Source organism: Acipenser ruthenus, chromosome 25 (genome assembly GCF_902713425.1).
Source record: "Acipenser ruthenus chromosome 25, fAciRut3.2 maternal haplotype, whole genome shotgun sequence".
In the NCBI taxonomy this organism is placed as follows: Eukaryota; Metazoa; Chordata; class Actinopteri; order Acipenseriformes; family Acipenseridae; genus Acipenser; species Acipenser ruthenus.
The window spans coordinates 21,544,663-21,558,940 of NC_081213.1; the positions used below are offsets into that span (position 1 = coordinate 21,544,663).

At 36.1% G+C, this 14,278-nt stretch overlaps 1 protein-coding gene across 5 annotated transcripts in view; it reads left to right on the plus strand.

The window, feature by feature from the left end:
• The window catches only part of LOC131701499 (E3 ubiquitin-protein ligase PDZRN3-B-like), a 95,860-nt gene extending 82,237 nt beyond the window's left edge, over positions 1 to 13,623 (plus strand). For all 5 annotated transcript variants that reach the window (XM_058999624.1, XM_058999625.1, XM_058999626.1 and 2 more), the window contains 7 exons: positions 5,118 to 5,371; positions 6,392 to 6,479; positions 9,134 to 9,232; positions 9,898 to 9,960; positions 10,086 to 10,187; positions 10,499 to 10,615; positions 11,124 to 13,623. In XM_058999624.1, the coding sequence (XP_058855607.1) occupies positions 5,118 to 5,371; positions 6,392 to 6,479; positions 9,134 to 9,232; positions 9,898 to 9,960; positions 10,086 to 10,187; positions 10,499 to 10,615; positions 11,124 to 12,674 (2,274 nt within the window). In that variant the 3' untranslated portion in view covers positions 12,675 to 13,623. The remainder of the gene's footprint in view (positions 1 to 5,117; positions 5,372 to 6,391; positions 6,480 to 9,133; positions 9,233 to 9,897; positions 9,961 to 10,085; positions 10,188 to 10,498; positions 10,616 to 11,123) is intronic.
• The last annotated feature ends 655 nt before the right edge of the window (positions 13,624 to 14,278 follow it).

Below are 14,278 nucleotides of genomic sequence, written 5' to 3' on the forward strand. Positions count from 1 at the left end.
TTAAATTATCTCCAGAACAATGATTTTACTAAAAACAGTGTAATGAGATGTTTAGAAATATCTCTGATGTTCTGACCTTGACTGGGGCACAGATTTGAAGTAAGGAACACAGTATGCAACATCACCTCCAGCTGAGAATAACAGGCTGTCTGTCTCTTGAAATAACAAGGGGGATTACAGCAGGAAAAATTACATTTTTGACCAGGATGATACAAGCCTGATATCTTTAATGAAAAGTGGCACGGCATTGTTTCCGAGAAGTCCCCTGGTACTTCACCCCCCCAAAAAATTTGAAATTTGAAGTCAGCCCTAACGAAGCAAGGCCTTGTTCCAGACCTCATTACCATTCTTTTAAGAAAAAGAAATTTACACAAAAAGAGCCAGTCAGAGTAAAATGTAAGCAGTTTAATATAGCAGTGTTCACTCAGAGGTGTCAGTTCCCCTCTGCAGCCTGTCAGTCATAGCTTTACATGGCACCGTGCCCTTCCTAACAAAGGACACACTGTGTTGAGTTTATATTAAAAGGATTCAGGTGCTTAATAATCTGAAGGGAAGCTTAAAGTATAAACCTTATATATAACAAAATTGATAATGCTGTTTATTTTCCCTAAAGTAACCTGAATCAGCCTTATTTACAAAAAGCTTTGGGATACATGTCATACAACAAAAGTTGCATTATATAAATGTGCAGTTACGTCATGCTATCTGAAATCCTGAACATAAAAGGAATGGAAAGTATTAACAGGATACCCAGACACTAAGAGTTCACTGTACCATGCAAGCTTCATAAGGATTATCATTATTGCAACTTGGATTACATACTCTCAGGGTTTGCTGAATGTATAACAACTTCTAACACATGCATGACGTATTGAGAAATAAATACAAGTTTTTGCGTTATTGTGAGGTCTGGTAATAAAGGGATCAATTGGTAGCATACTGATAAAGGCTCTGTTGAAAGGCAAGAGATACCAGTAAGGCCTGTTCCAGTAAAATACCATACAGGTAATTGTCTAAATGGATAAGCCGTTCCCAGTAACCCAACTGCATGTCACTTTGTTTGTATGAGATGATATTTATCCTTGTAGCTCTTTAAATTACTTTTTTTTTTATTGAATAACAGCACAAGCTTTTCTCTATACGAAGCCATCTAGCAAGTGAGGTCTGAGCTGTAAGTGGTATTGGTCTGCCCCTAACTAAGTGCTAATCATGTTCCATGTTCAGTCAAGTGAAAGGCACTGGCTACAATGGGAGTGGCAGTGCTTTGTTTAGGGTGTGCTGCCTTTGTGAAACAGTGGGAAGCCTGGAGAATGATTACTGTCTGTAGTTGTAAAGCCCAGGACAGTAAGCAGAAGAAAGATCTCGCCACACATGACATTTATCTTACACAGCTGATCTATAGTGTTGTAAATTGCTCCCCTGAGCTCAGGGACGAAGACAGGCTTGGAGGAAAGTTGTCCTAGAGTGAATACACAATGTTGTGTTTTGTGACAGGAACTAGAGGCGTTAGCCTCCATTTCTAACCAGTAAGTTAAAGTGCATATATCTATTAAAAGTTCAGAAATTTACAAAGATTTAATATATATGCGTTGGAAGACCAGATATCCTGGTGGATGTCTCATGTTTACCTTCTTCAGAATGCTTTGTTACATTGTGTAACCAATGAGTGATAGTCAGTAAAGGGTGTTTGCCAGGGGCTTCAGCTTTCTGCATTACAAATAACTGGGAACAAAATCCAAACAAAAAACACTGACTCTGGTAAGCAATTGTTAGTTAAGTAGTGTGAAAGTGCTGGAATATTTCTTCAATTTAAATGTTTGAGGAGTAAAACTTGGGTCCATTTTAGATGATCCAATTATCCTTCCAGCTTGGATTAGCAATAATCCCTTTTAGTTATTAACAACCGCAAAAGCTCTTCAAAGTTTAAGAGTACCATTTTCCATTTATTTGACTTTCTGTTAATATTGATATCAACACAAGATGAAGCCTATTGGACATTCTGTAAAAAGCCATTTAAATATTGCATTAAATCCTGGGTTATACGCATACATTAAAAGCTGTGAATATGAATTATGTATGTACCCAGTTAAGCAGGGTCTTTTCAGGTGAACTGGTTCAGAAAAATGAAATTGTTTGACACAGCTGTACTCCTAGTGTGGACTAGTCTAATAATTACCTCTTGACAAATCCCTATAGGCAGTTAAAGATATTTTAGAAAAACTGTTTGAGCCATTGACACAATTTCTTTTACACCTGTGAAGGCTGAAAAGGTAAACAAAAAAGTTCAATATTTTCTGTTGTAACCCTTCCTCTGGGAAGAAAAAAAAACATTAGCGCACTGATAGATACTATAGATTATTGTTTTTAAAAAGCATTATAAAAAAAGGTTATTATCTTATAAGCACATGCATTTCCAGAAAAAAAAATTATCAGTATAACATTATCGCTATTTGGAAAGCATGATCCACTTTGTAATGTCAGTTTTTTTAATGGTTTTTGTCACTTTTGTTTTCAAAGTGTTTATAATTAGTTTGAATTGTTAAATTAACATTCAATATTTGTTTTTAATCCTGCCGTGCTTCAGTATTTTAAACTATTAGAGAACGAATTGCCATGCCAATTAAAAAATTCTGTATGTAAACATTTATGTCGGGATAGTTCGTTGTTTTAATGATAGACAAGGAACATATATACAGCAATTCTCTGTGAAGTGAAGGATCCATTAGAAAGTCTTCTTGGATCAATATCAATTGTGGTATAATCATAAACTATAGCATCCCTTTCATCTTCCATTAAAATGAAAGAGTTGTAAAAACACCAAGGAGCAGTTTAAATGTGTCAAGTGGCGCATCCGGGTTTAATTAGCTACTTAATAGCAACATACTGTAGCCTTTTTCACAAATTAATCTTCATAGGTTAAAATATTGTGTTCAGTACATTTCCAAGGGGAGGCCATATTTTTCATTGTGGAGAAATTACTTTATTAAATGAGGGCACCTCATTTCAGTTTGTGTAACGACCTTGATTAATCAAAGCTGGGCTCATGCTAATTAATATCTCATTTTGCTCAGCAGTTTGACCTTATAAACTAGTAAGAGTTATTAACATGTTATCATATATCATCCTTTGACTTTAATGTTCATTGGATGTGGAAGTACAGTTTTCTATTTTTACTTTGATCAATAAAAAGGAATGTTCTGCTGCATCATCACTGGTGCATCATGGTTATTGTGTATGCATTATGTCTGAGCCGCATGGAATTTAGAGTTTAAAAAAAAAAAACATAACTAGAATATTGAGTGGGAAAATTGATTTTCTTAATTTCAAAGCAACTTTTGATCAGGAGAAAAATGTTGAATAGGAGAGCCAAAGATACATTTAATTACATTTGGAGGCAGCGCATGTAGTGTTTGCATTGAGCATATTTATTCAATGTTACAATAAGCAGACCTGTAGTTTGTAAAGAAAAAGTAATATTTGTACTGTACATTTGTTTGCACACTTATTATACTTTGAAAGGTCAGTAAAATGTGTCATTGAAGTTGTATCAGTTGCGAGAAGCAATATGGTTTGGGTATTATTACAACCATTACAAGTTAGTTTGTGTATTACAGTCATTACAAATTCGTTTTGTGTACACTTCCACTGTTTCTGTTTAAAGGCACCGGTAAAGTGTATATAAAAGACAGCTTTTGCATCATTGAAGTTAATCTGTATTATACTATCCTTTGACCATGGTAAATGTGCTTGTTAGTTTTGCAGTTTCCCTTACTGTTTCCATTCTTATACAACTGTATTGCATTTACCATCCTTATTCTTGGTTAACTATTTTTAAAAGCCTCCCCCATGTGTACATATGATGAACCATGTGCTCCAGTGATTTACCATAATTTAGTACAATTTGCAATGTTTTACCACGGTGCCCAGCAACATTTAAAAAGAGCTACCCAACAAGATAGGTTTGGTCATTTCTGTACACATATGTTCTATATACATATTTCTGTATTTCTAGAGGATAGGATTATAAGAAAATGTCTAATGATCATATTAACAAAATTAAACTACTAAACTGTCTAGTCGTGACACTTTTTAATTTCCTGAGGGAGAGGCTTTATAAAAGGGCTCTTTTAAAATGTACTGTTTTTGAAGTTTAAAGTCCATTTGTTTGAGCAGATAAAAGCTCACAGTGAGCAGCTGTGGTTGTGTGGTGTTGATGCATATCTGCCTTCACATTGGGGTCTCCAGCGAGTGCTCTTAGTGTTAACATATCCTGAGGTAATTAGTAGAGCTTCTCTGAAGAAAGCAGACCATCAGAAGTGCTGGTGGCTTCTATCCATCTGTATCGCCTGTGTCTCCTGGTGAGAATATTTACTGAGAAAAACTCTTCAAGGCCACAACTACAAATATTCCCACCACAAAAAGTAAACAGTGTTCCAATAGATAAGCTAAAGCAGGTGTTCCCAGCATGAACATTGATGTACAGTCTAGTTGTGTCTATGCTTATTGCCTGTATGTCTGAAGTAATAGCATTTCAATTAAATTCAGCATTTATCAAAGTCTTTCCTATTTATTTTTTTTAAGAGAAAACTTATTCAAATTGAAAATTGAAATTAAAAGAACTAACCTTGGTCAATCATTCAGTTTACAGATTTGCATTCTAATACACTTCTGGCCCTGGTGTGCTAAACTCTGTAATCTGAAAAGTCTATAGACAAGCTTAAAGGCAGACAGGTCAATATTAAAAAAAAAAAAAAATCAGATTAACCTGAGCTTAACATATATAGCGCAGAATTATTGCACTCTACTTAGTAGTATTTATTATTATTATTATTATGTTTATGGAAATTTGTTCTACCTTTTATTAATTTAAAACAAAACTTTGCAATTAATTGCGCTCCTTTTTTTATCTTCACTTGTGACTGTTTGTCATGGTAAACGTCTAGCAATGTGTAGTAAATCATGCGTTGTAGAAACGTGTCAATGCTTTGTAAAATTATGCAAGAACTACTGTAAACTATACATTTACAGAAGTATAAGGACATCCTTATATTCTCCCAAATAGGTACTGTACTTGCTCTAAAAGGGTAACACAAATTTTATTTTGCTGTGTTTAACAGGTCAATGGTAAAGATTTGTCCAAGGCGACCCATGAACAGGCAGTAGAAGCTTTCAGAACAGCCAAGGAGCCAATCGTGGTTCAAGTTCTACGAAGAGCTCCTAGAACCAAAATGCTCAACCCTGCCCATGAGTCTCAGCTGCTGGATACAGGCACACAGACTGACATAACCTTTGAACACATCATGGCTCTTGCAAAGCGCACCACCCCCACCCCACCTGTGGCAGTACTTGAGCAATACCTGTTGCCAGAAGAGTAAGTTGAAACTTTGAAGCTTTTTTTTTTACTTGTTATGCTCAGTGCTTTCTAAACACTTACTTATCTTAATGTTAAGCATATTATGTGAATAAATTGTTATAACACACACTTGAGACAAAAGTGGGCCTGTTCAAAAGATCCCATAACATAACAAAAATCTTATACACACTTAACATTTACATTGAATGCCTTACACTCTTTCAAAAAGGCCACCACATTCTTTCAAGCTTTAATTTCATTTGAAGTAGGGGTTTGCTATACACTTGCATATTTCAAGGATCACTTATTAGGCAAACAGCACTGCAATTGTTAAAACAAATATATAGTTGGACACAAAATGGAAAAATGCAGTTCAATTAAACATTCACTTACACAGTATACACTATGTGGATAACCAAACCTTGGGTGGGCATGTATAAATATTATTCGGGCTAATTAATATTAGTTTCAGCTCTTCTGCTAAATTAGAAGTGTAATCAACAAGAGTCAATGACAGAATTCAATGCTAACCTTTCAGTGGTAACAGTAGAAATAACCATTACAATCTTCCTTAAATCCATGTAATAACTTGATAGAGATAAAAGTGAAATATATATAGATTATAAAATAAAATATTCACTATACATGTTTATTATGTGTTAGATCACAATGGTTCTAGATACTAAAGCTCTATAGGTTTGAATGGCATACATTCACAATTATTTTCCTATAAAGAAATCTCTTTATGTTGTACAATTGAGCCATTGATACCCTATTTCAGAGTGGATTGTCATTACATTAATGGAGTCAAGGCTCTGAAGCTTGTGTTCAGATTAACAAAATGACCTTGATGATAAAACATAAAACCAAATCGGTAGAAGATTTAATGATAATATAAGGAACAGAATGGGCACAGAACTTAATTTCTATCAAATCTGTCTAAATATTCAATTGACCTTGAACAGGATAACTTTGATGTTTTTGTGTTAAGAAGAAGTATTAACACATCAGTTGATTGTTTTATATGCATTCTTATAGACATTCACCAGGACATGAATATTATGACCCAAATGACTTCTTGGAAGGCATGCACCAGGAAATGGAGAGAGAAGAGTTGGAATATGAGGTATGAATAAGAATAACAGTATATTATGATGGTGCGATCACTTTTACAAAACAGCCAGAAGAATTTCTAAAGCACACTAGCTAGCACTGAGCAAATGGAAGAACATAACAGCAACCCAGTCTTGTAATTAGCATTCCATACAGCAGCTTCTCAATCCATGCAGCCCACATGATCCCCGTAGCTTTGTAACAATTTTACTTATGAACACAGCTAATTTGTCTTTGTATACACATTTAAATATATGCCAGACAAGAGTTGAGATGCATGTTTAATATATATATCATTAACAGATGCCAAGCGGCAACATCATTACTTACTTGTGACAACCGTTAATACACCTTTGATTGAGTTAACTAAAAATAAAAAAAAGCTGTAGTCTTCATAAGAAAAACTGAGGCAATATATTGTTCATGAACATTTGTATTTGTATACGTTTAAAGTGAAGAGAAGAAAGGTCATTGGCCTTCCACTGTGTGGCCCAAATCTTAGCATCAATAACTTTGACTTTGATAGACTACGTTGTGCCAAAAGGTGAACGACCGCTTGACACAGGCAGCTGAGCATTAGAAAAACTCCCAGTGGCCTGATGGCATGTCTTGAAACCACTAAAGAACCTTGTTTAGTTCTTAAAGACAAAGATCAATGGATGGGTCAAAGCAATAACAAAGCTCTCCCTGTCGACCTCTCCTTGTGCTTTTTGTTCTTATTGATAAATGCTCTCTAACAGACCACAGAGGCCCGATACCCATTTACTGTAATGGAAATGTCAAGGCAGCAAAAGAAAAATATCAAATCATTCTTCAAGGCTTCAGTGTAGAGGACATTGCCTGAATCTAAAGTTTCAGCATTTGTAGTGCAGTACCACAGTCCCGGATGGTACTGCTTTGCAATATTTGGTCTGCATCCTTGTTTTTGCCATTTCTGGTAAGGCTTTGGGCTCACACAGTACTATTATAATAGCAGAGAGTTTCCAGATTGGTAGGGGTGCTCTGATAAACTTGCAGAATCTTTTTTTATATATATATATATATATTTGACCTGTTGGTATCTCCTTGTAATTACATTAGTGCTTTGTTGGCACTTTTCAGTCAGCCACTCCAATTATTACAGATATTTAAGAAAAAAATATCTTATTTGGGAGCCAAGATTAAACATTTTAAATGTTAATATGAGAAAACAAATCTTAAAGTATAAAGTTCTGACTTTAACCTAGCTTCAACCTGGTCACAAGTAACTAAATGGTTCCATCAATTAAGTCTAACAGGGATTATGACAGGTTTACTGTGGGTATAGTATGTATTCATGCTTGTATTAACCTTTCAAATACCATATTATTATATTGTAATACAGCTACAGTGTCAAAGTATCTTGTCGGGTTTGCTTGTATGTTCTTTATTACAGTGATTTACCTTTTAGCACACTCTGAAAGTTAATTTTAAAGGTTGTAAGAACTATACAGCAAGTCATAAATATATCACCAATCGCAATGTTTTACTGCCAGGGTCTGAAGTTTTTTACATCTGACATGAAGTACCTTATGATTAGAAATGTACAGGCTGACATGGGAGTGCTTCATTTCTCTTTCTATAATATATAGTTTTCCATGGACGGTATTGCGGGGAAAAGTGTTCCCAAACTCCTGAAATCCAATTATAAATATTTCTTTTAGAAATGTCTTCATTTTCCCCCCAGAGTTTTTGTATTTAATAGTTCAGTGATTTACATGTTGTTTTGATGGAGTCAGAATATTATTTATCTTTATATGACGTTGCGGAAAAGCATTTAATGACTTGCTGTCAAAACAGTACCTCAACCACTATTAAACACATATTAATAGTGCTGGCTATTTCACTGAATGTATTGAAAAAGGGAATACAATGGCAAAACATGCAGTATTATAAAAGAAATCTATTAAAATGAATGCTCTTCATATTGCACCAAACCCAGTGTTTCACTTCATAGTGTCCTTCTGCATGCGTTTTTATTTTCTCAGCTTTAAAATGTATCTTCTGTTTTAATACCTTTAATACATGGAATATATTTGTACTTACATGAGTGCTGATCATTTTAGCAATGAGCACTTCACTGTCGGTGTTATTGATTGAGTAGGTAAAATGTCAGTAGCATTCACTACCATGTTATTTAACAAAGTACACATGTTGACAAGTCAATAAGAAGAGGCTGTTGGCCTGTCAGTGCTTGGCAGCTGCCATTTATCAATAAATAATCCATCTTCAATTTGCTTAATAGCTTCAAAGCATTCAAGGTTTTTATACTCCAGTCTTTGAATGAGAGCAAACTTAAATACATATTCAATACAGTGTACTTATGATGACTGTTACGTGATCAGTATTTTTAGTGGTTTACAAATTCTAGGTTAGATATAGTTAGTAATTACAAAACATTTTTGTCACTCAAGCCTTCCCTTCTTGGCATTTATCATCAGCAGAATACTAAAGTGGGTTCCACAAATGAAACCAAGGGAACCCTTTAATTGAATAAATTCAGATGTTAATATCGTTTACATAAATGAAAAAAAACGTATGAATTACGGTAAAAATGTACCTGTACTTTGTTACTTTGAACCACTTTTCATACACAGCACAAAATGAAACCAGTTTAATTAATATTACACTTTTTTTTTTTTTCTTTAGGAAGTGGACTTGTACAGACTTAACAGCCAAGACAAGCTTGGGCTCACACTGTGCTATAGAACAGATGATGAAGATGACACAGGGATCTATGTGAGCGAGGTAGGTGCACCGTGAATTTCGTTTTGAACGTGCATTGTAAATCTGTTTCATCTGCTGTATCTACTGAAATGAAAGAGCCACGCATCAGTAGTGTTCAGAGCTTGTGGGGGCAGGTTTTATATCAAGGACATTACCCCAAATCCCTTTTTTTTTGTTAGTGGCTGTAAGAAGGGAATTGGAGGTGACATTTGTACACTTCCCATCTATCATATTACAGTCTCTATAGCAACAGCCAATGTGTTTTTTTTTTGGTTTTTTTTCAGCATTCCTTTCATGCGATTGCTTTTAGGTAGTATATTATTCAGTGCTGTGATAGAATTGCCTTTAAAGATTTTGACTTTTGTCAAGAATGTAGTCTTACATATAGAGACCTAAAAACATATCAAATACTAAATATGCCATACTTCAATTAAAACATAAATGAGAGGTAGTTGCCTAAAATAGGCACTAATGGATAATAAGAAATAAAAGGAACATGATTATATGTATACATATATATGTGTGTATATATATATATATATATATATATATATATATATATATATATATACTGCAAACAATCAATTGATTGTTGGGAGGTGGTGTGAATTATTGAAGGGAATGTAGAGCTATATGGAAATTATATTTAAATCACAATTATTTAAACTGTCTTCTTTCTTATTTAGATTGATCCAAATAGCATTGCTGCAAAAGATGGCCGAATCAGAGAAGGAGATCGAATTATCCAGGTACTTTTATGTTGTTTAAATAGGAGTTTGCTGATAGCAAATCAAGTACATTGGTTTTGTATTTTGACAACCTTGCCTTTTATTTAATGTTAATTTATTTATTTATTTATTTATTTTTAATTAAGATTAATGGAATAGAGATTCAGAACAGAGAGGAAGCGGTGTCACTTCTGACCAGCGAAGACAACAAGAATGTGTCTCTCCTCGTAGCCAGGCCTGAGATTCAGGTGAGCGCTCATTTAAAGTTATCTAGAATGCCAGTATACGTCATTAATAATGTAAGAAGTAACAACTATGTCAACTGGGTTAGGTGAAGTTCAGTATTAATACCTTCTTCTGATCGAGGGACTTGAAGGATCACTGGAAGCTTAGGAGACGAACACAAAAAAAAGCCATTACTGTTACCCTTCTTTACAGAAGACTCGCTCGGAAGTGGGCTGTGTTACTTCACTTTGAGAGTTTTTCGACAAGCTTTTTGGTACAAACCGTATTACCATAAGCTGTCGATTAACTTATTTTTGTTGTTCGCTGTTTCTAGCTGGACGAAGGATGGATGGATGACGACAGGAATGACTTTCTTGATGATCTGCACATAGATATGCTGGAGGAGCAGCACCATCAGGCGATGCAATTTACTGCCAGCATGCTTCAGCAGGTAAGGTTATTCTGCAGTACAACGCATTGTCAAAAACGTCATATCGTATACATACTGTTTCGGTTCTGAAATTGTGACGATTTCCCAAAACACATGTTTTTCAGGTTCAGTAATCATTTCGCATTTGATTATTTTGGTTCTGACTTGATTCTCCGAAAGATAATTATTAATAACATTTTCTTTTGGAGTTTGTAATGTCATGTTTTGTAGTTTATGTTATGTCCTAAACACTACACTAAATCTAACTTTATTGTTTGTAGCACCCACCAGCCAGCTTGGTTGTTAAGTTGAACATCCCTGTCAGTTTATTCAACAGTCATTATAAATTATATGTTTTAATTTATATTTTGAACAGAAGTAAAACATGTAAAGTAAAAATACAATATACAGTAATACAAATATAATAAAAAAAAAAAATATGCACAGATATGATCTATCAAATTAACTGTTTCGAAAATGAACAGCTTTTCATTTTGTTTGACAATTCTTCACTATTTTGTGTCTCCAGAAGAAGCACGATGAGGATGGAGGAACTACAGACACGGCTACAATTTTATCCAACCAGCACGAGAAAGACAGCGGAGTGGGGCGTACCGACGAGAGCACACGCAACGATGAGAGCTCAGAGCAGGAGAACATGGGAGACGACCACACCACTTCATCCAACACTTTAGGCAGTCGCAAGAAGCTGACTTACAGCCATGACACCCTGGGAAGTGGGGATATGCAGTTCAGCAATGAATCCTTCATATCTGCCGATTACACCGATGCAGACTTTCTGGGGATTCCTGCAGACGAATGCGAAAGATTTCGAGAGCTTCTTGAGCTGAAGTGCCAAGTGAAGAGTGCAAACCAGTACAGCCTTTATTATCACACCAGTGCAATGGACATGAATAAAAGCGACCAGGAAAGTGTAGACAAGGAGTTGGAGATGCTGAACGAAGAGCTGAGAAACATTGAGCTGGAATGCCTGAACATTGTACGAGCTCACAAGATGCAGCAGCTGAAAGAGCAGTACAGAGAGTCCTGGATGCTTCACAACAGCGGCTTCCACAACTACAACACCAGCATTGACGCTCGCAGACACGAGCTGTCTGATATCACAGAGCTGCCGGAGAAATCAGATAAGGACAGCTCGAGTGCTTACAATACTGGGGAGAGCTGCAGGAGCACTCCTCTTACACTGGAGATGTCCCCTGACAACTCTCTCCGCAGAACTGCTGATGATATCAACAGCCAGGGCAATGAAGGGGTGGTGGCCAACAGCACAGGGCCCAGCGGAACAGCGCCAAAGGTTTCTCTGTCCCAAGCTGGAGGCCAAGAGTCGAGCTCTGTTAAATCCCGCTCCTACTCCTCTAAGGATTCTGACTCCAGCAAGCAATCAGAGGGAAAGGATAGGAAAACTACAGATGCCAGCAAGACTTCAAAAGCTGGTAACTTATCATACCAGCACTCTCCCTACAAGCATGCTCACATCCCAGCTCATGCCCAGCACTATCAGAGTTACATGCAGTTGATCCAGCAGAAGTCAGCAGTAGAGTATGCCCAGAGCCAGATGAGCCTGGTCAGCATGTGCAGAGACCCCAGTTCTCCAAGCCAATTGGAACCTAAGATGGAGTGGAAGGTCAAGATCAGGAGTGATGGGACGCGGTACATCACTAAGAGGCCGGTGAGGGACAAGCTGCTCAAGGAGCGTGCGATAAGGATCAGAGAGGAGCGCAGCGGCATGACGACGGACGATGACGCAGTCAGCGAGATGAAAATGGGCCGCTACTGGAGCAAGGAGGAGCGCAAACAGCATATAGTACGAGCGAAGGAGCAGAGGCAGAGGCGAGAGTTCATGAAGCAGAGCAGACAGGATTGTCTGAAGGAGCAGGGCAGTGGAGAGGAGAAAAAGGAGGTGAATATTATTGAACTGAGCCACAAAAAGATGAACAAGAAGAGGAACAAGAAAGTTTTTGACAATTGGATGACGATCCAAGAACTGTTAACTCACGGCACTAAATCCCCAGATGGAACAAGAGTATACAATTCCCTTTTATCTGTAACCACTGTATAAGTGGGCTGTCTAAATAATGTAAATAAGATTCTACCAGTTGGGGTAGAAATTCCTGCCTCGTTAAATGTGGCAACCCTTTTTTTGTGTAAATACAAAATGGTCCCCAGATGTTGAGCTACAATACCGACATATAAAAGGTTGGGTATCAGAAATGTTTAAAAACAGATCATGAATTGTAGTATTGTTTTGAAGGCAAAATAAGTACAGATTTTTTTCACATGCTTTCAATAATCTTTATACCTTTGTACCTTTTGAATAATACGTAAAACTGTTACACTTCGGGAACCTTTATACACCAATTGCCATAACATCATTATTTTTTACTTTTTAGTTTTACTACGATCTTTAAAATCCTCATGCAATTGTAGAAACAGAAAGCTTGCCTAGGTCATACAAATAACTGCCAATATGTATTTGTAAGAAGACATGTATTTTCTACCAGTATTTTACTTTATGTGTACTTTTACGTATTTTTAAATCAATATTTAGCTTCAAGGTTATTTGCAGTATCCTTTTTATATTGGACATTTGTAAATGTTTTTACACTTTTCCAAAGGATCATTGATGTTCCGGTTTGTCTGTACTTTAAAAATATTTTGTACTTGACTGTACTTTTTTAGTCTGTATTAAAAGGCGCCATCAAATGGATTCTGCAAAAACGTAAAACACTTGCTAAAATTGACTTGCGGTAAAACAGGGCTGCTGTCTATTGATATCATTGCTACCTGCGAACAGCTGCAGCCTCTCAAATACATTTTGCATGTATAGTTAATTAATTTGTTTATACAAAACACTTGGAATTGTTAAAGCCTGTTGTAGTTACTGTGCGCTTTGTAGGATTGGATTGGATGTACTGAACTAAATATTGCATTTTAATGAATCTTTAGTTAGCAGCACATTGTGATGTCTTGTAAAATGAGAGAAATAATAAATTATTGTTTTATATTTGGTGAGCTTTCAAAATGGTGGGTGTTGTATGTTTCATTCTTGCATTTCGGTTCAGGGGTTCAGGGGTCACAATAAAACTGAAGCCATTCCTTTGGTCAGGTCTATTTCACATGGGTTGAAAGGCATTGAAGTGAATGGCATTGTGAAGTTGGGGGTAGCGGTCAGCCACTGGTGCTTCCTTGAAGACCATCAAATGTTATGGGTTTCTAACATCAAATGTGCTTGTCATTTGCTTTTTGTAATGCTCCCCTCGTTTCACACATTGGCAGTCTTTATTTGTGATTTAATAAAATGCAGTTTTTGTTTCTTAGAAACTAAAGAGGCCCAATGGTATAGATGTAATTTAAGTGACCAATTTAGACTAACATTTTGCCATTATTTTTTTGATTGTTGAAGATTCAGGCGAAATTCAGGGGAATACAAAACTATTGAGGGCCATGTCTTGGCAATTGTATGAGTTTGATGGAGATATTTCTGATACTGGAGATGTAGTTCCTGGAGATCATGGGAACCACTTCTCAGATTCTGATTAATCTGTGTTTTTTTTTTATTTGATTTGAGATTCTGTTCCACATGCTGTAGATGCAGGCCAGGGAGACACATGGAATGTATTACGTATATCTTTGTGTGTTATTTACAGTTCCTTTCAAATTAAA